General features: G+C 53.4%; 1 protein-coding gene across 2 annotated transcripts in view; it reads left to right on the top strand.

Annotated features, from left to right (window-relative positions):
- Window positions 1–11,500, top strand: part of LOC139751108 (uncharacterized) — a 32,813-nt gene extending 21,313 nt beyond the window's left edge. For both annotated transcript variants that reach the window (XM_071666207.1, XM_071666208.1), the window contains 4 exons: window positions 5,767–5,898; window positions 8,822–8,967; window positions 9,381–9,484; window positions 10,717–11,500. In XM_071666207.1, the coding sequence (XP_071522308.1) occupies window positions 5,767–5,898; window positions 8,822–8,967; window positions 9,381–9,484; window positions 10,717–11,351 (1,017 nt within the window). In that variant the 3' untranslated portion in view covers window positions 11,352–11,500. The remainder of the gene's footprint in view (window positions 1–5,766; window positions 5,899–8,821; window positions 8,968–9,380; window positions 9,485–10,716) is intronic.
- Window positions 11,501–25,477: the final 13,977 nt, after the last annotated feature.

Below are 25,477 nucleotides of genomic sequence, written 5' to 3'. Positions count from 1 at the left end.
TGTGGCATGATGCGGGTGGTCAAGGCCAAGGGTCAGGAAAATGTGGAGGAAGGGGGGGGGGGGGGGGGGGGGGGGGGGGGGGGGGGGGGGGGGGGGGGGGGGGGGGGGGGTTTGAGGAGGAAGGGTTGTAGGGGGGGGGACATGGGAACAATGGACGTACCTATCTATATATATATATAATATATATATATATTATATAATATAATATAATATATTCCCTATGAGTCCACGGGAGAAATGAAACACGAAAATGGCCTCCTAGCTTCCGTCCTCTTCGTTGTATATTCAACCGGACTGTTATATTCCACTCTTGTGTCTCCCTGATGAAGTGTTTATGACACGAAAGTGCACTTGGGAACTTTTCGTGTTTCATTTTCTCCCCGTGGACTCATAGGAATATCTTGATCACGCCAAAAATTGTGATCCCTTTCAAAATATATATATATATAAATATATATAAATATATAAAATATATATATAATATAGTATATAAAAAATATATAGAATATAATATACATATATATAAATATTTTCACACCCCCATATTACCCCTTCAGCCACAGATGGCTACTATATAAACAGTGTCACGTGAGTGTGTACGTCTGGGATGGGTGGTGGTTGGGGGGGCGTTTCAAGATTGCGACGGGAGGGTCGTTAACCCGTTAATGAGGTCGTTTGATGCTTGTTGGGTCGTTTACGGCGTGTCTGTGTGGTGTGCGAGAGGTGGCTTCGACCTCCCATTCCCCATACGCACACCTCCCATTCCCCATACGACCTCCCATTCCCCATACGACCTCCCATTACCCATACGACCTCCCATTCCCCATACGACCTCCCATTACCCATACGACTTCCCATTCCCCATACGACCTTCCATTCCCCATACGACCTCCCATTACCCATACGACTTCCCATTCCCCATACGACCTCCCATTCCCCATACGAACCCTCCCATTCCCCATACGACCTCCCATTCCCCATACGACCTCCCATTCCCCATACGACCTCCCATTCCCCATACGACCTCCCATTACCCATACGACCTCCCATTCCCCATACGACCTCCCATTCCCCATACGACCTCCCATTCCCCATACGACCTCCCATTCCCCATACGACCTCCCATTACCCACACGACCTCCCATTCCCCATACGACCTCCCATTCCCCATACGAAAACTCCCATTCCCCATAACGACCTCCCATTACCCACACGACCTCCCATTCCCCATACGACCTCCCATTCCCCATAAAACGACCTCCCATTCCCCACACGACCTCCCATTCCCCATACGACCTCCCATTCCCCATACGACCTCCCATTCCCCATACGACCTCCCATTACCCATACGACCTCCCATTCCCCATACGACCTCCCATTACCCAACAACCTCCATTACCCATACGACCTCCCATTCCCCATACGACCTCCCATTACCCATGAACGACCTCCCATTCCCCATAAACGCCCTCCCATTACCCAAAGGACGACCTCCCATTACCCATACGACCTACCCATTACCCATACGACCGTCCCATTCCCCAATACGACCTCCCTTACCCATAACGATCCTCCCATACCATACGACCTCCCATAACCATACGACCTCCCATACCCAAACGCCTCCCATTACCCACACGACCTCCCATTACCCACACGACCTCCCATTCCCCATACGACCTCCCATTCCCCATACGCACACCTCAACATGAAGGTCTTCCTTTATGCAGACTACCGCACCATGACATGACAACATCCTGACACCACAGGGGCCCACATCCTGACACCACAGGGGCCCACATCCTGACACCACAGGGGCCCACATCCTGACACCACAGGGGCCCAACATCCTGACACCACAGGGGCCACATCCTGACACCACAGGCCCAACATCCTGACACCACAGGGGGCCCAACATCCTGACACCACAGGGCCCACATCCTGACACCACAGGTGGCCCACACCCTAGACAACCAGAAGGCCCAACATCCTGACACCACAGGGCCCCACATCCTGACACCACAGGGGGGCCTACCCCACATCCTGACAACACAAACGCAACACACAAAGGACATGTCCACAGAACACTGACTTGCGCCAGATTTGGACGAGGAGAAAACTAGGCCTTAACATATCTACTAACCAATCATTCGCTCCAGTCTAAACTACGCCTCACCTGTCTGGTCTTCCACCCTCTCCTAAAAAAGCCAACATATCAAAGTTGATGCCGCCATACTATTCTCTGCCAGGGTTAGTCCTGACTATCCTTTACATGATTTTCTTGTATCCAAGATGGATCATATGGTCCACTTCATTTTTATACTTGTTATTGCTGGCTTTCCCTGCAATGGATGGTATCTATTTTCATGCCATAGTTTGTTTTTGGGTGTACAATGTACTAATGAATTATTTGCATGTACAAATTGTACATTCTACAAATCTTTTATTTTATTAAATGAAATAGGGGATAGGGGAGAAAGAATACTTCCCACGTATTCTGCGTGTCGTAGAAGGGCGACTAAAAGGGAAGGGAGCGGGGGCTGGAAATCCCCCCTCTCGTTTTTCATTTTTTTTTTTCTCCAAAAGAAGGAACAGAAAAGGGGTCCAGGTGAGGAATTCCCCAAAGGCCCAGTCCTCTGTTCTTAAACGTTTACCTCGCTAATCGCGAAATGGCGAATAGTATAAAAAGAAAAAAATCAAAGTTACAAACTACACACAATATTTCCTGACCTCTTGTGTCACGGGAGGTCAAACGAGGTCACCTTCCCTGACCTCTTGTGTAACGGGAAGGCAAGCGAGGTCACCTTCCCTGATCTCTTGTGTTACGGGAGGTCAAGCGAGGTCATCTTCCTGACCTCTTGTGTTACGGGAAGGCAAGCGAGTCATCTTCCCTGACCCTTGTTTACGGGAAGGCAAGCCAAGGTTTTCTTCCCTGACCTCTTGTGTTAGGGGAAAGGGCAAGCGAGGTCATTTTCCCTGGCCTCTTGTGTTACGGGAAGGCAAGCGAGGTCATCCTCCCTGACCTCTTGTGTTACGGGAGGTCAAGCGAGGTCATCTTCCTGACCTCTGTGTTACGGAAGGGCAACGAGGTCATCTTCCCTGATCTTTTGGGGGTTACGGAGGTCAAGCGAGGTCATCTTTCCTGACCTCTTGTGTCACGGGAAGGCAAGCGAGGTCATCTTCCTGACCTCTTGTGTTACGGGAAGGCAAGCGAGGTCATCTTCGCTAACCTCTTGTGTTACGGGAAGGCAAGCGAGGTCATCTTCCCTGGCCTCTTGTGTTACGGGAGGTCAAGTGAGGTCATCTTCCCTAACCTCTTGTGTTATGGGAGGTCAAGCGAGGTCACCTTCCCTGACCTCTTGTGTTACGGGAGGTCAAGCGAGGTCACCTTCCCTGACCTCTTGTGTTGCGGGAAGGCAAGCGAGGTCACCTTCCCTGACCTCTTGTGTTACGGGAGGTCAAGCGAGGTGATCTTCCCAGGCCTCTTGTCTCAAGAGACGGTCAAACAAGGTTCATCTCCCCGACTTCTTGTGTCACGGGAGGTCAAGCGAGGTCATCTTCCCTAACCTTCTGTTCCGGGAGAGGTCAAAGCGAAGGTCATCACTGACTGCTTACCCACTCAACACCTTCACATGAAGGGAAGATCGTCCCAATACCGTCTCACTTCGGCACTCAGGTCTACACAGGCACCAGCACACGTACACAACCTCCCAACCCCACACAGAGACTCCCCGACCCATCTCCCACCCTCCAACCCCACACAGAGACCCCCGACCCACCTCCCACCCCCCAACCCCACACATAGACCCCCGACCCATCTCCCACCCTCTAACCCCACACATAGACCCCCGACCCACCTCCCGCCTCCCAACCCCACACATAGACCCCCGACCCACCTCCGCCTCCCCCCCCCAAAACATAGACCCCCCACCCACCTCCCGAACCCCCCCCCCCCCCACACATAGACCCCCGACCCTCCTCCCGAACCCCCCAACCCCAACCTACCACCCCAAACAACTCACTCGACCAACCTAACCTAACCTAACCTAACCTAACCAACACCAGAGGGGGAAATGGAAAACCTTACCCCCTTTCCCTCACACTTCAGCAACCTCCACTCCCAACTCCTCAACTCAAACCCCAAATCAATATAAGCGTAACATAATATAACATAACACACACACACACACACACACACACACACACCACAACACATGATGACCTCGGGTCCCATCTGGTGGACGTGGCTGACTTCCCGAGCGCTGCAGTAGGCTCATAAGGGCAGAAGGATCTCGTAAGGCCAGAAGGTATGGTAAGGTGTGTGTGTGTGTGTGTGTGTGTTATAGGTAACGGGGTCGTCACAGGTCATTAGCCGTCACGCACACACACACACACACACACACACACACACACACACACAGGAGCCAGTGACTAGCGATCACATGTTGTCAACCATGCAGTTATTTGGAAACTAATATCATGCTTTGAATAGCCTAATGCATCATGTTACCAAATTCCACACATGTAGCAATGGTTCGAATCCCACTGGCGTACGATACTGTATTTACTATGGAAGTGTACGTTGTATGCAATATATATTATATATATATATATTATAATTATATAATATATATATAAATATATATATATATATTATCCCTGGGATAGGGAGAAAGAATACTTCCCACGTAATTCCCTGCGTTCGTAGAAGGCGACTAAAGGGGAAGGGAGCGGGGGGTTTGGAAAATCCCCCCTCTCTTTTTTTTTTTTATTTTCCAAAAAAAGGGAACAAAAAGGGGTTTCCCCGGGTTTGAGGAAATTCCCAAAAAAATGGCCCACCTCGTTCTAACGCTAACCTCGCAAACCCGCGGGAAATGGTGAATAGTTTAAAAGAAGAAAAGAAAAAAAAAAAAAAAAATATATATAAATAAAATATATATATAATTTATAATATTTTATAAATATATATATATATATTTCTTTCATCTTTCATACATTCCCCCATTTCCCTTATTAGCGAGGTAGCGTTAAGAACAGAGGACTGGGCCTTTGAGGGAATATCCTCACTTGGCCCCCTTCTCTGTTCCTTCTTCTGTAACAATTCTTACACACACACACTGTAATTAACCAGAACAAGCTCCAATCACCTTACCTTCCTAACCCCACCTTCCCTCCACTTCCCACCTGACATACAACCATCTGAAACTACACTCCCTAGACAAGTACGAGTCACACTTTTACCACTTGGGTTTCGCACACCTCTCAAGTGTAGCTACACCAAGAGAAACACCCATTCGGCCCATCACAAGACACCCACACACCATCACCACCCCATCCTTCCCCTTCATGCCCAAGATGACATCTTGACCCACACCCCTGCCCTTCATATAACATGGGGTCTCGCCCGGTGGACGTGGCCGACTTCCTGTACGCTGCAGGGAACACTATAGAAGACTTCCCCCCCCACGGCATGACATCCACACACCACGCAACACTGAACGCGCCACTTTTTTTTTTAACAACTCCCTCACAACCGCTCTACAACACCGACCGACCACCTGCCTCACAACCCGGACTGGCCAACGCGATCACAACCTCCACCACAGAACAACACGACACACACACACACACACACACACACACACACACACACACACAATCGCCCACCCACAACACGGAGGGTGAGAAACGGAGGATGAACATCCCAGGTTGTAGAATGTTATTAATAACCTTATAACCGTCTTTCTTCCTCCCTCTCCCCCACAGCGGCAGTGGGTCCAGAACCGTGGGCGGTGTGGGGTGTGTGGTGACCCCTGGGACCTCCCACGCCCACGCCCACACGAAGCCGGGGGGACCTGGGGCACTGGGGTCATCTCCAGGGTGTACCGCGAGGGCCAGGTGAGTCTGTGTACCGTGTGATGCCAGGTGAGTCTGTGTACCGTGTGATGCCAGGTGAGTCTGTGTACCGTGTGATGCCAGGTGAGTCTGTGTACCGTGTGATGCCAGGTGAGTGTACCGTGTGAGCCAGTGTACCGTGTGAGCCTGTGTACCGTGTTAGCCTGTGTATCGTGTGAGCCTGTATACCGTGTGAGCCAGTGTACCGTGTGAGCCTGTGTACCGTGTGAGCCTGTGTACCGTGTGAGCCAGTGTACCGTGTGAGCCAGTGTACCGTGTGAGCCTGTGTACCGTGTGAGCCTGTGTACCGTGTGAGCCAGGCCAGGGACTAACCCTCTATAATTCTGAGCTGTGAGGTCATGGTACCAGACACCAGGTCACACCTGAGCGAGACACACCCACCATGAGGACCTATGACGTCTTCAATCCCCTCCCCTCAAGCCTACGTAACCATGACGTCACATGGTGATTCATGACGTCACGGGTGCGTGGTCCACCACGTCATGGCTATGTACAGTTCAATACGTCACGGTTGCCTGGGTCGGTCACGCCAGCCGGTAGTGAAGATCCTGGGTGAACTAACTCTCTCTCTCTCTCTCTCTCTCTCTCTCTCTCTCTCTCTCTCTCTCTCTCTCTCTCACTTATCCGTTCCGTCTTTCCAAATGATAAAGTAGATTCTCTTTTTTTCTCTCTCTCTCTAACGCCACCATCTCTCACTCTAACACGCCCTTACCCTCTAACACATCTCTAACATACCCTTACCCTCTAACACATCTCTAACATACCCTTGCCCTCTAACACATCTCTAACACGCCCTTACCCTCTAACACATCTCTAACATACCCTTGCCCTCTAACACATCTCTAACATGCCCTTGCCCTCTAACACATCTCTAACATTCCCTTGCCCTCTAACACATCTCTAACATTCCCTTGCCCTCTAACACATCTCTAACATGCCCTTACCCTCTATCACATCTCTAACACGCCCTTACCCTCTAACACATCTCTAACATACCCTTGCCCTCTAACACATCTCTAACACGCCCTTGCCCTCTAACACATCTCTAACATTCCCTTGCCCTCTAACATATCTCTAACACGCCCTTGCCCTCTAATACACCTCTAACATGGCCTTCTTCCCTCACTATGACCTCATCTTCGTCCACTCCAATCATGCACCTCCTACCCTGGCCACCAGCAAAGGCACACGTGTACGTACCCCCAGCTGGCACCCAGACCCCGTGTGTCGCATGGACGTAGCGTGTTCGCCAGCACCCAGACCCCGTGTGTCGCATGGACGACTGTGTTCGCCAGCACCCAGACCCCGTGTGTCGCATGGACGACTGTGTTCGCCAGCACCCAGACCCCGTGTGTCGCATGAACGACTGTGTTCGCCAGCACCCAGACCCCGTGTGTTGCATGGACGACTGTGTTCGCCAGCACCCAGACCCCGTGTGTCGCATGGACGACTGTGTTCGCCAGCACCCAGACCCCGTGTGTCGCATGAACGACTGTGTTCGCCAGCACCCAGACCCCGTGTGTCGCATGAACGTAGCGTGTTCTCCAGCACCCAGACCCCGTGTGTCGCATGGACGACTGTGTTCCCTGGCGCCCAGACCCCGTGTGTCGCATGAACGACTGTGTTCGCCAGCACCCAGACCCCGTGTGTCGCATGAACGACTGTGTTCACCAGCACCCAGACCCCGTGTGTTGCATGGACGACTGTGTTCACCAGCACCCAGACCCCGTGTGTCGCATGAACGACTGTGTTCGCCAGCACCCAGACCCCGTGTGTCGCATGAACGACTGTGTTCGCCAGCACCCAGACCCCGTGTGTCGCATGAACGTAGCGTGTTCTCCAGCACCCAGACCCCGTGTGTCGCATGGACGACTGTGTTCCCTGGCGCCCAGACCCCGTGTGTCGCATGAACGACTGTGTTCGCCAGCACCCAGACCCCGTGTGTCGCATGAACGTAGCGTGTTCGCCAGCACCCAGACCCCGTGTGTCGCATGAACGACTGTGTTCGCCAGCACCCAGACCCCGTGTGTCGCATGAACGTAGCGTGTTCGCCAGCACCCAGACCCCGTGTGTCGCATGAACGACAGTGTTCGCCAGCACCCAGACCCCGTGTGTCGCATGAACGACTGTGTTCGCCAGCACCCAGACCCCGTGTGTCGCATGAACGACTGTGTTCGCCAGCACCCAGACCCCGTGTGTCGCATGAACGACTGTGTTCGCCAGCACCCAGACCCCGTGTGTCGCATGGACGACTGTGTTCGCCAGCACCCAGACCCCGTGTGTCGCATGAACGACTGTGTTCACCAGCACCCAGACCCCGTGTGTCGCATGAACGACTGTGTTCGCCAGCACCCAGACCCCGTGTGTCTCATGAACGTAGCGTGTTCACCAGCACCCAGACCCCGTGTGTCGCATGAACGTAGCGTGTTCACCAGCACCCAGACCCCGTGTGTCGCATGAACGACTGTGTTCGCCAGCACCCAGACCCCGTGTGTCGCATGAACGACTGTGTTCACCAGCACCCAGACCCCGTGTGTCGCATGAACGACTGTGTTCGCCAGCACCCAGACCCCGTGTGTCGCATGAACGACTGTGTTCGCCAGCACCCAGACCCCGTGTGTCGCATGAACGACTGTGTTCGCCAGCACCCAGACCCCGTGTGTCGCATGAACGACTGTGTTCGCCAGCACCCAGACCCCGTGTGTCGCATGGACGAAACGTGTTCGCAGAATGGCGCCTGTGCTTGCTCGTCTATACCACACACGACAACACCATACACCGTTCTTGGACATTCGACTACGACTGTGACATTTATTTCCATGATGGTAAGGTCAATGAACAACACATTTGAGGTACCTAACTACTACCACTCCCCTCTCTCTCTCTCTCCCCTCCTTCCCCTCAGGTGATGGTAGCCACGGTGCACCTAACGACAAACCACTTGGGGTGGTTCGAGTTCCGCCTCTGCCCTAACAACGAGCCAGGGTCGTTCGTCCGCCAGAAATGTCTCAACAAACACGTGCTCAGTCTCGTCCACCAACCAGGTACCAGGTCAGTGTCTCTCATTACCAGGTACCAGGTCAGTCTCATGACCAGGTACCAGGTCAGTGTCTCTCATGACCAGGTACCAGGTCTGTGTCTCATTACCAGGTGTGTGTGTGTGTGTGTGTGTAGAGAGAGAGAGAGAGAGAGAGAGAGAGAGAGAGAGAGAGAGAGAGAGAGAGAGAGAGAGAGAGAGAGAGAGAACTCAGGAGACCCATCAATACCTGACACTCGTCTTGAGTGCCACTTATCACTGGGAGGTCCTCCTTGAGCGGCACACAAGGCTAACACACACACTCCCCACCCACCACCCTTCCGGAAATGGGCAAAAACCTCGAGTGCCACTTGACCCAACACCTCGCAGCGTGAGGTGCCACTTGAACCACCGCCCCAGCTGGCCCTAATCATAGCCCTGTCCACAGGTACTACCTGAAGCAGTCCCAGACGGGGCTCTTCCGCATCCCTCTCCAGCTGCCGCCTGGCCTGACCTGTAGCCAATGTGTCGTCCAGTGGCACTACACGACAGGTGAGTGTGTCGTCCGGTGTGGCACTACACGACAGGTGAGTGTGTCGTCCAGTGTGGCACTACACGACAGGTGAGTGTGTCGTCCAGTGTGGCACTACACGACAGGTGAGTGTGTCGTCCGGTGTGGCACTACATGACAGGTGAGTGTGTCGTCCAGTGTGGCACTACACGAGAAGTGTGTCGTCCAGTGTGGCACTACACGACAGGTGAGTGTGTCGTCCGGTGTGGCACTACATGACAGGTGAGTGTGTCGTCCAGTGTGGCACTACATGACAGGTGAGTGTGTCGTCCAGTGTGGCACTACACGACAGGTGAGTGTGTCGTCCGGTGTGGCACTACACGACAGGTGAGTGTGTCGTCCAGTGTGGCACTACACGACAGGTGAGTGTGTCGTCCAGTGTGGCACTACACGACAGGTGAGTGTGTCGTCCAGTGTGGCACTACACGACAGGTGAGTGTGTCGTCCAGTGTGGCACTACACGACAGGTGAGTGTGTCGTCCAGTGTGGCACTACACGACAGGTGAGTGTGTCGTCCAGTGTGGCACTACACGAGAGGTAAGTGTGTCGTCCAGTGTGGCACTACACGACAGGTGAGTGTGTCGTCCGGTGTGGCATTACATGACAGGTGAGTGTGTCGTCCAGTGTGGCACTACACGACAGGTGAGTGTGTCGTCCGGTGTGGCACTACACGACAGGTAGTGTCACAATGAGTATATCACTGAGGGCTTTAGGTTATCTGTATATAATAATAATAATAATAATAATAATAATAATAATAATAATAATAATAATAATAATAATAACAATAATAGTTTACTGAGTGATTATAACAGAGCTGAAGATCAAGGTGAGGGGTCAAGGTGAGGGTGGGTCAAGGTGAGGGGTGGAGGTGAGGGTGGGTCAAGGTGAGGGGTGGAGGTGAGGGGTGCAGGGTATACCCACACACTGGACGGACACACGACTGTGGTTGACCCATGTAACACAGTCAGAGTGGCAGAGGGATCACGGAGGAAATATCATGGTTTATATATACATCGGTGATCACCTGGTGGTGATGACATGACCACTGAGGGATGATGAATAGATGAGAGAGAGAGAGAGAGAGAGAGAGAGAGAGAGAGAGAGAGAGAGAGAGAGAGAGAGAGAGAGAGAGAGAGAGAGAGAGAGACATTGTTACTAAGACGCGCCTCCTCCTTCACTCTTGGTGCGGCGTTGACCACACCCCCGTCAGGCAACAACTGGGGTTTCTGCAAGGACGGCAGGAACCAGGCCGGCTGTGGTCCGCAGGAGGTCTTCCGCGGGTGCTCGGACATCGCCATCTTCGGGCGGGAAGACCCAGCCTACGACCAGTACCTCAACCTCACCGCCGACCCCGACCTCTCCATGTTCCTCCACCTGAAGGAGGGGGAGGTCGGCGACCCAACACGCGAGGAGGAGGAGGAGCATCATCATGGCCTCCGACGCGGCCATACGAACGGCTTCGTCGACCCCTTCGACCAGTCTGAGGGAGGGGACGTCAACGACCGCTTCGACCACATCCTCCACGCTGGGAGGGAGACGCTGGCTCGACCGCTCTCGACCAGACCTGCGGGGGAGCCCGCGATGACGACGACCCAACACCGCCACACCCATCCTGACACGACCTCGAGCCCTTCCATCACCTTATTCGACAGGCTCCACCTGAACGACCACCGGAGGGACAAGAACGACCTTCCCTCACCACACGACCACCCCCTCCTCAACCCCAGGCCTCCCTCTCCCACGACGACCTCTCCGTCAAGAAGGTCCTCCCCAAGACGCTCACCGCGACGGACGAGTTCACAACTCTGCGCATCGGCCGACGGAGGCACATACCCGCCCCCGTGACCTTCCTCACTCCTCCTACGAACACACACAGAGAACCCACACCTGTCGCCACCGACTCCCACGCCTCTGGGGTGACACCAAGCCCCCCAGCGCCCTCCTTCAACCTCCCAAGCCCTCCAGCGCCCTCCTTCAACCTCCCAAGCCCCTCAGCGCCCTCATTCAACCTCCCAAGCCCCCCAGCGCCCTCCCTCAGCCTTCCAAGTCCCCCAGCGCCCTCCCTCAGCCTCCCAAGCCCTCCAGCGCCCTCCTTCAACCTCCCAAGCCCCCCAGCGCCCTCCCTCAGCCTCCCAAGCCCCTCAGCGCCCTCCCTCAGCCTCCCAAGCCCCCCAGCGCCCTCCTTCAACCTCCCAAGCCCCCCAGCGCCCTCCCTCAGCCTCCCAAGCCCCCCAGCGCCCTCCCTCAGCCTTCCAAGTCCCTCAGCGCCCTCCCTCAGCCTCCCAAGCCCCTCAGCGCCCTCCTTCAACCTCCCAAGCCCCTCAGCGCCCTCCCTCAGCCTCCCAAGCCCCCCAGCGCCCTCCTTCAACCTCCCAAGCCCCCCAGCGCCCTCCCTCAGCCTCCCGACCTCCAACAAGGGCCGCGTCTCGACCGTCAAACCCAGGCGGACCCAGTCAGCGCCCCCACACCAGTCGCTTGACTTGGAACTGGTGCCCGAGGCTACGGCGAAGGTGGCGACGGGGCAAACCAGACCATCGGCAGGAGGAGGAGGAGGAGGAGGAGGGGGAAGCACACGGCGACAGCAGGAGGGCCAAGCGCTGCAGGTAATAGGGAGCCTGCCCGTCGTGCAGGGCGTGGTACCTCTGGCCATCCAGGTCCTCCAGAGCCAGCCATCTCCGGCGTCCAGCAGCGCCTCCGTCAGGACACTCCCCTTGTTACTAAAGGTACGTCAAGGAAGGTAGTTCGTTGAGTTACCACCCTAACAGCACCCCCCCCCTAGTCACCCCTCGTTTGAGCGTAGCACTGTCATCTCTCCCACGCCCTTCAAAACTACAGTCCCTTACGTAGCGTCGACCTTATGAGCACCGTTACTAAAGATGTAAATATATATATATATATATATATATATATATATATATATATATATATATATATATATATATATATATGTAAATCCCCCATCACTCCACCCATCACTCACTCTCTATATCCCATTCCCGTAATAAAGTTCAGAGGATCTCTTTATTTTGACGTGGTTACAATGTAAGGAAACTTACCTGTTCTCTACATCATTAGTAAAGGTTTCTAATCCTTTTTTTTTACCAGTTATAATCCATTCCTATAATCAGTCATCTTTCTTAAGGATTAGAAGATTAATCAGTTATCTTTCTTAAGGATTAAGGGGTGATTAATCAGTCATCTTTCTTAAGGATTAGGAGAGGATTAATCAGTCATCTATCCAAAGGATTAGAGGATTATTTGGGGGGGGGGGTTTCGTCTTAATGAGAAGGCTCCCATCATTATCCTGTGTCCTAATTCATCCTGTTGCTATAGCCATTTAGTCATTAATAACAAGACCACAATCACTCCTACAATCAATTAACGAACCTGATATCATAATTGGTCTAGCCATTCACTGTCGTACATCCGTCAACATACGACGACCAACCAACGTGTCTACGTCGCTGGTATGTCGTATGTGGAATATTTACCTCCTTCCATGTTGTGTCCCTCCCCCTCCTCACTTTATATTGTGTCCCCTCCCTCCCTCACTTCATACTGCGTCCCCTCCCTCCCTCACTTCATATTGTGTCCCCTCCCTTACTCCAGTCCCCTCATTTCATATTATGTCCCCCCTCACTTCATACCGTGTCTCCCCCCCTCACTCCATATCGTCTCCCGACCCCCCACCTCACCTCAGTGTCTCAACATGGGCGGGATTCACTCACAGGTGTGTGTGTGTGTGTGTGTCTGAGTGTGTGTGTGTGTGTGTATGTGTGTGTGTGTGTGTGTGTGTATGTGTGTGTGTGTATGTGTGTGTGTATGTGTGTGTGTGTGTGTGTGTGTGTTGTGTGGTGTGACCCGGTGCTAAATGTGACGTGTGGTCATGTTCCAGGCTTCCCGTCCTCGTCCTCCTCGTCCTCGTCCTCGTCCTCGTCCTCCCTCCTGCTGGTGCCCAGCCTGGCCTCCCTCACCTCAGCTCGGCTCTCACACATCATCCTCATCCTCGTCTGACATCGTGACGTCACCTGGGACGACGACGGCCGCCCCACAGCAGAGTTGACTTCATCTTGGCCCCACAGCAGAGTTGACTTCACCTTGGCCCCACAGCAGAGTTGACTTCATCTTGGCCCCACAGCAGAGTTGACTTCATCTTGGCCCCACAGCAGAGTTGACTTCATCTTGGCCCCACAGCAAGGTTGACTTCATCTTGGCCCCACAGCAGAGTTGACTTCATCTTAGCCCCACAGCAGGGTTGACTTCATCTTGGTCCCACAGCAGAGTTGACTTCATCTTGGCCCCACAGCAGAGTTGACTTCATCTTGGTCCCACAGCAGAGTTGACTTCATCTTGGCCCCACAGCAAGGTTGACTTCATCTTGGCCCCACAGCAGAGTTGACTTCATCTTAGCCCCACAGCAGAGTTGACTTCATCTTGGTCCCACAGCAGAGTTGACTTCATCTTGGCCCCACAGCAGAGTTGACTTCATCTTGGTCCCACAGCAGAGTTGACTTCATCTTGGCCCCACAGCAGAGTTGACTTCATCTTGGCCCCACAGCAGAGTTGACTTCATCTTGGCCCCACAGCAGAGTTGACTTCATCTTGGCCCCACAGCAGAGTTGACTTCATCTTGGCCCCACAGCAGAGTTGACTTCATCTTGGCACCACAGCAGAGTTGACTTCATCTTGGCCCCACAGCAGAGTTGACTTCATCTTGGTCCCACAACAGAGTTGACTTCATCTTGGTCCCACAGCAGAGTTGACTTCATCTTGGCCCCACAGCAGGGTTGACTTCATCTTGGTCCCACAGCAGAGTTGACTTCACCTTGGCCCCACAGCAGAGTTGACTTCACCTTGGCCCCACAGCAGAGGACTTCATCTTGGCCCCACAGCAGAGTTGACTTCATCTTGGTCGGTAGACTTCATCTTGGTCCCACAGCAGAGTTGACTTTACCTTGGTCCCACGGCTGGGCTGACTTCATCTTGGTACCACGGCAGGGTTGACTTCATCTTGGTCCCACACCAGAAATGACTTCAACTTAGTCCCACGGCAGGGTTGACTTCATCTTGGCCCCACAGCAGAGTTGACTTCATCTTGGCCTCAAAGCAGGATTGTCCAGACCTTCAAAGTGACTGACGTGTCCAAATGACTTCAATTGATGATGTCACTGTGCCCTCCTGAAGAAGTAGTCATCAAAGTCATACTAAATGTGCCATCTTGACGTCCGGGTACGTGGCATCCTGGTCTTGCGTACAGGTGACGTCATCCTGGCATATAATTGACGTCATCCTGGTCGCTGATTGACGTCATCAAATCTCGCAGTGACGTCACCGCAGCGTACCAGGCATTCGCCAGTGACGACATCCCACGCTACACGTGACGTCACACAATGAACAATCAATGAAAAACGAAATGAGTGATGCCATCATTACGCACACTCGTAGAAAACGGAGGAGTGACGTCGACTTGGTAAACAGTCAAAGAAAATGGTCCGTACCACTATGATGACACAATCATAGAAAACGGATCCTTTAAAAAAAAAAAGAAGAGTACTTTCCAATTCTCGTCTGCTGTGTATATGTAGGATGCACATTGTGTGTGTACATGTACCATATGTAATGTACATTATCAGTGACCTATATTATCAACGTAGTGTTCGTGACTGTGAACTACCCTGTGTCCTGTTTCCACCACACGTCTCAGTGGACTGGGAACTAAGTATTCGGTATGTGTATGTGTTGTACTCTGTAACTCGTTGTTGTATGATACAAATGATATGAATACGTTGCTCTCTCAGGATCACTTCCTATCCTGTAATCATGTATTATGTATTTCATGTATTTCAGACCTCCCCTCCCCCCCACTGATGGGAGTGAGGGCAGGGGAAGGGGGGGGCTATTGGGTCCCTGGGCCCCCAATTGGGCCCACCCGTTCCCTACCCCAACCCCCTATGTCCATGTACTGTACCCACCCACTGTACGCTCGGTACTTCTATGTAAAAATCGACAATAAAAATGTCAAACCTAAAATACTATCCAAAAGACACCTCTTTTCTTTCTTTTTTTTACACAAAATGAATAAAATCTTTTGGTTGGTGTTCGTAATTCTCGGGTCATCATTAATTAACCATTTCTGTTTATCCAGATAATTCACTTATGACCCCTACGTTGCCTAAAACCAGACTTTAAATGTTCATTTATCATTTAACACATGAAGTGACTCTCAAAAAAAAAAAATTCTTTTAAGTATACTTTAACAATTCAACATCAGACTAGCTCAGACTCGAACCCAGGCCCTGTAGAATGTTATACGGGGGGTCAGTGAGAGGGATGCAATGTATTATGACCTGACCTGTTGTATGATCGTCTCCTGTGTCCATGTTATGGGTACCGCTGGACCATACCATGGTATCGCTGGACCATACCATGGTACTGCTGCTGGACCATACCATGGTAGCTGCTGGACCATATCATGGTATCGCTGGACCATACCATGGTACTGCTGCTGGACCATACCATGGTACTGCTGCTGGACCATACCATGGTACTGCTGCTGGACCATACCATGGTACTGCTGCTGGACCATACCATAGTACAGCTGGACCATACCATGGTACTGCTGCTGGACCATAACATGGTACTGCTGCTGGACCATACCATGGTACTGCTGCTGGACCATACCATGGTACTGCTGGACCATACCATGGTACTGCTGCTGGACCATAACATGGTACTGCTGCTGGACCATACCATGGTACTGCTGCTGGACCATACCATGGTACTGCTGCTGGACCATACCATGGTACCGCTGCTGGACCATACCATGGTATCGCTGGACCATACCATGGTACTGCTGCTGGACCATACCATGGTACCGCTGCTGGACCATATCATGGTATCGCTGGACCATACCATGGTACTGCTGCTGGACCATACCATGGTACTGCTGCTGGACCATACCATGGTACTGCTGCTGGACCATACCATGGTACTGCTGCTGGACCATACCATGGTACTGCTGCTGGACCATACCATGGTACTGCTGCTGGACCATACCATAGTACAGCTGGACCATACCATGGTACCGCTGGACCATACCATAGTACTGCTGGACCATACCATGGTACTGCTGCTGGACCATACCATGGTACCGCTGGACCATACCATGGTACTGCTGCTGGACCATACCATGGTACTGCTGCTGGACCAGACCATGGTACTGCTGCTGGACCATACCATGGTACCGCTGGACCATACCAAGGTACTGCTGGACCATATCATGGTACCGCTGGACCATACCATAGTACTGCTGGACCATACCATGGTACTGCTGCTGGACCATACCATGGTACCGCTGGACCATACCAAGGTACTGCTGGACCATATCATGGTACCGCTGGACCATACCATAGTACTGCTGGACCATACCATGGTACTGCTGCTGGACCAGACCATGGTACTGCTGCTGGACCATACCATGGTCCCCTCAACCCACGTAAATTACCATAGCCTAGAAAGAGGATATCCTAACATGTAATTTGCATACTCACACTAAAACCTTAGGAGAAAAATGAACACAAAAGTGGAGTGTGTTCAGGGCCCTGGGGGAAGGGGGAAGGGAGAATGGGGAAGGAAGGGGGAAGGGAGAATGGGGAAGGAAGGGGTGGAGAATGGGGAGGGAAGGGGGAAGGGAGAATGGGGAGGGAAGGGGTGGAGAATGGGGAGGGAAGGGGTGGAGAATGGGGAGGGAAGGGGGAAGGGAGAATGGGGAGGGAAGGGGTGGAGAATGGGGAGGGAAGGGGTGGAGAATGGGGAGGGAAGGGGTGGAGAATGGGGAGGGAAAGGGGTGAGGAGAAGGTATGGGAAGGGGTAAAGAAAAAGGCCCCTCACCCCCCTTCCCTTCTTCCCCTCCCCCACAACAAAGAAACCAGACATAAAACCAGACATAAAACCAGACATAAAACACCCACAGTAAACCCAGGCCAGTGAAGCACACAGTAGAACGCCCGGTAGTACAGCGGACATGGGGTTTCTATGCATCCTCACTACTCATCATCTGTGTGTGTGTGTGTGTGTGTGTGTGATTGTAGTGAATGTTCAAGTGATGGGGAAGGAAGGGGCGAGGGAGGGGGGCGGGGGGGACCTCACGAATGTTAAAATCCCCCCTCCCCTTCACTCCCCCCTCCCTCCCTACAGTACAACTAGGTAATCAACTACACACACACACACACACACACACACATACACACACACACACACACACACACACACACACACACACACACACATACACACACACACACACACAGAAAAAAGTATATAAGAGAGATGGGGGGGGGGGAAATTTGGCCTCTTCCAAAGTGAGTGTGGGGATAAAAGGGGTAGATGAGGGAGGGGAGGGAGGGAGGGAGTGAGGGAGGAAGGGTGGGAGGTAGGGAGGGAGTGAGGGAGGGAAGGGAGGGAGGAAGGGAGGGAGGGAGAAGGGTCTGTTAATGTGTGGGATCACTCCGCCGACACAGCATCCCACCGCAAAAAAAAAAAAATAAAGACGAAAGAACACGGAAGTTGTGCTGCGTCAGAGAGAGAGAGAGAGAGAGAGAGAGAGAGAGAGAGAGAGAGAGAGAGAGAGAGAGAGAGAGAGAGAAGGACGTGGGGTCTTCATCGGGAGGAGGACCAGACCCAGCAACGCGTCGAAAAACCCTTTCAGAAATGAACAGACCTTCAAGTTGGCCCCACTGTAAGAGGTATATATATATATATATATATATATATATATATATATATATATATATATATATATATATATATATATAATATATATATATTCCTATAAGCCAACTTATAAGAAAGCTATAATGTGAATCAGGAAGCCACTAATGAGAAAGGAGGTGAAAAAGAAACTAAAAACATAAAGAGAAATATGAGACATAGTAAGAGATAAAGATGAGAGAAAGGAAAGAGGTGAGAGGCAGGGGGAGGAGAAGATCACAAAGGATTGGAGGAAGGAGGGGTGTTAAACGACAGACGGGATGGAATGGGGGGAAAAATACAATGGTGAGATATAGGAGGGGGAACTGACGACCCACTGGAGATAATGTGAGTGGGGGGGGGGGTTCTGCAGTGGAGGTTCTGCAGTGGAGGTTCCAGAGTGGAGGTTCTGCAGTGGAGGTTCTAGAGTGGAGGTTCCAGGGTGGAGGTTCCATAGTGGAGGTCCCAGAGTGGAGGTTCCATAGTGGAGGTTCCAGGGTGGAGGTTCTACAGTGGAGGTTCTGAAGTGGAGATTCTACACTGATAATTCCAGAGTGGAGAACCGTGTGCGTGAGAGAGAGAGAGAGAGAGAGAGAGAGAGAGAGAGAGAGAGAGAGAGAGAGAGAGAGAGAGAGAGAGGGAGAGAGAGAGAATATGAGCTCTTCCTCTCTCTCTCTCCCTCAACTCAAGTCAAAAGACAGACATTCTGCTTCCTCAAAGATATGTAAATATGGCCTCTGTTCTTATACAGGTGGGGAGAAGGGGGAGGGGGAGGGGAGAGAGGAGGGGAGAGAGGAGGGAGGGGGTGTGGGGAGAGGAGGGAGGGGGGTGGGGGGGTTTGTTGTACGTTCTACCTACGGTGGGAGGGGAAGGTGGGTGGGGGAGGGAGGGGGAAGAGGAGGACTGGGCAGGGGAGAGAGAGATGATGTAGAGTGAGAGGAGGGAGTATGGGTGGGGGGGGGGTGGGGAGGTTATTCAAGGCCCCACCCACAGTACATTCATCTACTGGGGAGTGTGGGGGTGTGGGGGAGTGTTGGGGGTGTGGGGGTGTTGGGGGTGGGGTGGTGTCTTGCATAGGCCTTTTGTACCAGCGTTGTGTGTGTGTGTGTGTGTGTGTGTGTGTGTGTGTGTGTGTAAACATCGGTCGGGTGTGATGGGGTAACTTTAAACATTACGTAGACGCCATGTTAACCTCTCTCTCTCTCTCTCTCTCTCTCTCTCTCTCTCTCTCTCTCTCTCTCTCTCTCAGAGTCTGTGTGTGTGTGTGTGTGTGTGTGTGTGTGTGCAGACGCCATAACCACTTTCCCCTTCCCGGCAACACGTTCCCTGCTGTATGGGGGGAAGGGGAAGACGGAGGGAGGGGCTGTGCTGTGAGGGAGGGAGTGGGTGGGAAGGGCGGGGAGGGAGGGAGGGAGGGAGGGAGGTCATTACGAGGTCGTAGATATAACCTTGGAGGTGAAAGGGGGGAGGGGGGTTGGTGGGGGGGAAGGTAGTGTGGGAGAGAGAGAGAGAGAGAGAGAGAGAGAGGGAGAGAGGGGGTGGGAGGGCCCTACCTAGCTTCCCCTCGTTTACGCATCTTCCCCCCCCTCCCTGTCTCTGGGGGGGTGGCCTTCCTCCTCCCCCCCCATCACCACTGGAATATACACAGTTCCTCTCCCTAACTCTAGTGGGAGATAAAACTTTCCCCCCCGCCTCCACTACACACTAACCCCCCACCATCAAGTGGAGATCAACCACCCCCCAACCCCCCCTCCCTTCCCCACCACCACCCATTTCCTCCCTCCACCACCACCCCGTCCCTCCCTCCACTACAAGACCACCGCACACACACACACACACACAAAACCCCCTCCTCCCCTCCTCCTCCTCCCTCTCTCACCCTCCACCCCCCTCCCCCACCCCCACCACCTCGCGGGTCTCTGGGTCCCCACCCCCCATTCCCCATTCCCCCACCCATCACAGGAATTGGGTAAGATATGTCTCCATCACGAACACTCTCACAACCCCCCCCCCCCCACCACCACCACGGTTATGGCTTCGACGCTTTCTGAGAGAGAGAGAGAGAGACAGAGAGAGAGAGAGAGAGAGAGAGAGAGAGAGAGAGAGAGAGAGAGAGAGAGAGAGAGAGAGTCTTGTGTGTGCGCTCCACTGTGTATGTGTGTGTATGTGTGTGTGTGTGTGTGTATGTGTGTGTGTATGTGTGTGTGTGTGTGTGTGTGTGTGTGTGTGTGTATGTATGTGTGTATATGTGTGTGTGTGTGTGTGTGTGTGTGTGTGTGTGTATGTATGTGTGTATGTATGTGTGTATGTGTGTGTGTGTGTGTGTGTGTGTGTGTGTGTGTGTGTGTGTGTGTGTATGTGTGTGTGTGTCTATGTCTGTGTGTTCTGTGCATCATCATCGTACACAGACAAGGTGTGCCACAGACGCTGTTGACCAACATCCCAGAAAAACCCTTCTTGTTCCACGTCGGCTGGTCGTAGAAAACTACCTTGTTCGCTAGTTAGCTAACGAGCGAACTACCTGGTTTGCTGGTGAGGTAACACAGGAGGGGTGGGGTGGGGGGGGGGTGTTGAAGCCCCATCACACAGACCTTCACTACAAGGATACCACACTAATGTAGACTTTTGGGTAAACCATATTCAGTCTACTTTGGGGTAAACCATACTTAGTCTACCATGCGTTACGAAGAGGTCTGTGTGAGGGGTTTGTGTGAAGGGTCTGTGTGAGGGGTCTGTGTGGTCTGTGTGAGGGGTTTGTGTGAAGGGTCTGTGTGAGGGGTTTGTGTGAGGTGTTTGTGTGAGGGGTTTGTGTGAAGGGTCTGTGTGAGGGGTTTGTGTGAGGTGTTTGTGTGAAGGTCTGTTTGAGGGGTGTGTGTGAGGGGTCTGTGTGAGGGGTCTGTGTGAAGGGTCTGTGTGAAGGGTCTGTGTGAGGGGTTTGTGTGAGGTGTTTGTGTGAGGGGTCTGTGTGAGGGGTGTGTGTGTGAGGGTGTATGTGAGGGGTCTGTGTGAAGGTCTGTTTGAGGGTGTGTGTGAGGGTCGGTGTAAGGGGTCTGTACAGGTGAAGGGTCTGTATGAGGTGTTTGTGTGAGGGGTCTGTGTGAGGGGTCTGTGTGAGGGGGTCTGTGTGAGGGGGGTCTGTGTGAGGGGTGGCGTTGTTACGTGGACACAAGGTCAACCTGGGTCAATAATCCTCCTTGTTCCCATCCTCGACCCCAGGCGACTGACTGGAGGGGCTGGACTCGAACCCTGGACCCTCGTTGAACGCGCGTGTCGCGTTGCCAACCCCACTTCCACCACCCCACCCGTCAGTCAGCCTTTCGCGCTGGGGAGGCAAAATACACCCCCTTCCCCCTTACCCCTTCCCTTAACCCCTTTCCCCTCCCCCCTCACCCACTCACCCGCGTGCGCGTGCGCGCGTCCATATCGGCCAAAAGTCACCTCGGCTGAACCCGGAAACCAGGAGAGGGGGAGAGGTGAGGGGAAGAGGGGGAGAGGGGGGAGAAGGGGGTGAGGGGAAGAGGGGGAGAGGGGTGAGGGTGGGGTGAGAGGGGGAGAGGGGTGAGGAGGAGGGAGGGGGGGTGAGCAAGGGGGTCACCTTCCAGTGGATGAAAATGAATATGAACGTTCCATTACGGCGTGTTTCCCTGGGGGGGGGGGGGCGAGGTTGGGGGTGGGGGGGGTTGAGTGAGTGAGTGAGTGAGTCCGGGGGGGGCCCCACCACTACACACACACACACACTACACACAACACCACACACCATACACGCACGCCACGGTGGTCTGCTGGGGAAGTGGGGGAGTGGACACACACCACACACACAGTTCATGGGGGCTGAACAGTGCATGCCACATTATCACACACACACTCCCCACTCCCCAGCAGACCCCCGTGTGTGTGTGTGTGTGTGTGTGTGTGTGTGTGTGTGTGTGTCACTCCCCCACTCCCCAGCAGACCCGTGTGTGTGTGTGTGTTGTGTGTGTGTGTGTGTGTGTGGTGTGTGTTCACTCCCCCACTCCCCCAGCAGACCCCGTGTGTGTGTGTGTGTGTGTGTGTGTGTGTGTGTCACTCCCCCACTCCCCCAGCAGACCCCGTGTGTGTGTGTGTGTGTGTGTGTGTGTGTCACTCCCCCACTCCCCCAGCAGACCCCCGTGTGTGTGTGTGTGTGTGTGTGTGTGTGTGTGTGTGTGTGTGTCACTCCCCCACTCCCCCAGCAGACCCCGTGTGTGTGTGTGTGTGTGTGTGTGTGTGTCACTCCCCCACTCCCCCAGCAGACCCCGTGTGTGTGTGTTGTTGTGTGTGTTGGTGTGTGTTGTGTCACTCCCCCTCCCCGCAGACCCCTGTGTGTGTGTGTGTGTGTGTGTGTGTGTCACTCCCCCACTCCCCCAGCAGACCCCGTGTGTGTGTGTGTGTGTGTTGTGTCATCCCCCCTCCCCAGCAGACCCCGTGTGTAGTGTGTGTGTGTGTGTGTGTTGTGTGTGTGTGTGTTGTCACTCCCCCACTCCCGCAGACCCCGTGTGTGTGTGTGTGTGTGTGTGTTGTCATCCCCACCCCCGCAGACCCTGTGGTGGTGTATGTATGTGTGTGTGTGTGTGTGTGTGTGTGTGTTGTGTGTGTGTGTGTGTCGGGGTTACGAGTGAAGGACCCCCAGCTGGTGTATGATGAGGGGGTCTTGTCAAGGGTCTGTGTGTGTGGATGGATGGCCTGTGAGTGTGTTGGTGGCCTGTGAGTGGGTTGTGAGACCCTCAGACAGAGAGAGAGAGAGAGAGAGAGAGAGAGAGAGAGAGAGAGAGAGAGAGAGAGAGAGAGAGAGAGAGAGAGCATCCTCCTCCCCCACCCTCCCTTCACAACTTAATGAGTCAGGCTTTTACAGCCACGACAACGATTGCCTCTCTCTCTCTCTCTCTTCTCTCTCTCTCTCTCTCTCTTCTCTCTCTCTTCTCTCTCTCTCTCTCTCACGCGGGACTGTAAATATATATATATATATTCCACTGTGACTCGCGTCCTTCTAGGGACGGGTGGGTGTGTGGGTGGTTGGCTGTGTGACGCCCATTAGGGAAGAGCTCCTCCGGCTACGACTTGAGGAGGGAGGGGTGACTGGCGGGGAGAGAGAGAGAGAGAGAGAGAGAGAGAGAGAGAGAGAGAGAGAGAGAGAGAGAGAGAGAGAGAGAGATACAAGAGGACAATGACACACGCCTTCCACCAAAACGCTGCTGGAAATGGTGACGACTAAAAGGAAATGGGAGGAAAGGGGGGGCGTGGGAGACCTGTGGAAGAGGGAGGAGGACTGTGGATGGGTGGACCAAGCCACTGTGGAAGAGGGAGGAGGACTGTGGATGGGTGGACCAAGCCACTGTGGAAGATCCAGGCCATCCGGGAGGGAGCAACGCCACACCTGGAAACCTTCATAAAAACTTCCATCTCAAACTGGAAAGGTCAACAAAGGACTCTGGAGAGAATGATGAGGTACTGGAAGGTCGGCAAGGTCACGGACGGACCGGGGGTCAAGAAGAGTCCATACAATGACCTTTAACCTGGAAGGCCAGTGAGCCACTGGAAAGACAGAAGGTCCTGGAAAACCAGTGAGCCACTGGAAAGACATGGGTCCTGGAAAGCCAGCGAGCTACTGGAAAGACAGAGGGTCCTGGAAAGCCAGCGAGCCACTGGAAAGACAGAAGGTCCTGGAAAACCAGTGAGCCACTGGAACGAGTGGATACTGGAAGGCCAGCGAGCCACTGGAAAGACAGAAGGTCCTGGAAAACCAGTGAGCCACTGGAAAGACAGAGGGACCTAGAAAGCCAGCGAGCAGGGGAAGAAGGGGTCGGGAGCCAGCGGCCATGGAACGGTGGTACAGGGGCCAGCGACCCACTGGAATACCAGGAAATGGGGGAAAATGTCGGGCCCCAGCGACACCCATCCCTGGGAGTAAATTCGGAGGGTCGTCAGTATAGTGACGGTCCTGGAAACATACACTGGAAGGTCGAGACCCGGAACTGGAAGGAGAGGCAAGGTCACTGTGGTCCAGGATCATCACAATGATGATGATGATGATGATGATGATGATGTCATCTTCTTCACTAAACTCACCAGGCATGGGTCATAGTACACCGGGTCACAGTAAATTTTGGGGCACTGCACACTGGGTCACCAGGGAAATGGGTCACTTACCGGGTCACTAAAACTGGGTCACTAGTACACTGGGTCACCAGGATACTGGGTCCCAGGCATGGTCAACAGTGCATGGTCACTAGGCACTGGGGTCACCTAAACTGGTTTACAGGCCGGGTCCCAGGAATAGTCACCGGTCTGGGGTCACCAAAACATTAGTCATCAGTACAGGGCACTAGTACACTTTGGGTTTCAGTACACTGGGTCACCGTTACACTGGGTCAACGTGCCTGCGTCACCGGAACTGGGGCACCAGGGCACTGGGTCACCCGGATACTTGGTCACCCAATACATTGAGTCACATCACTGGGTCACTAGACACTAGGTTATCGTACCTGGTCACCAGTACACTGGGGCACCGTCCTGGTCCCGGGCACTGGGTCACCAGGACACTGGGTCACCAGGATACTTGGGTCACCAATACATTGAGTCTCGTTAAAAATGGGTCACTGTACATAGGGTTATCAGTACACGGGTCCAGTAAATGGGTCACCCGTAACTGGGTCCCAGGACAGGGTCCCAGGGTCTTGGGTCACCAATACATTGAGTCATCAGTACACTGGGTCACTAGTACACTAGGTTATCAGTACATGGGCACCGTACACGGGCACCATACACTGGGCACCCGGGAAATGGGTAACAGGACACTAGGTCACCAGGACACTGGGTCACCATAATGGGTCCCAGTTTCACGGGTACCAGGACATGGGTCAACAGGGCACTAGGCCCAGGACATGGGTCACCAGGACACTGGGAAAACCCCGTAACTGCTCACCAGGGAACTGGGTCACCAGGGAAATGCATCACCCGTACACGGTCACCAGTACACTGGGTCACCAGGACACTGGTCACCGGGCACTGCTCCCGGACCTGGGTCACCAGTACACTGCATCACCAGTACACTGGGCACCCGAACACTGGGGCCCAGTACCTCATCCAATCACTGGGTCACCCGGGCATGGGTCACAGTAAATTACCACCAGTCACGGGTCACCGGACACGGGTCCCAGTAAAATGCATACCAGTACATGGGTCCCCCCCGTACCTGGGTCACCCGT

The sequence above is a fragment of the Panulirus ornatus genome, chromosome 11, assembly GCF_036320965.1.
Source record: "Panulirus ornatus isolate Po-2019 chromosome 11, ASM3632096v1, whole genome shotgun sequence".
Classification (NCBI taxonomy): Eukaryota; Metazoa; Arthropoda; class Malacostraca; order Decapoda; family Palinuridae; genus Panulirus; species Panulirus ornatus.
The sequence above is the reverse complement of the archived record's forward strand: the minus strand, read 5'-3'. Positions and strand labels throughout refer to the sequence as shown.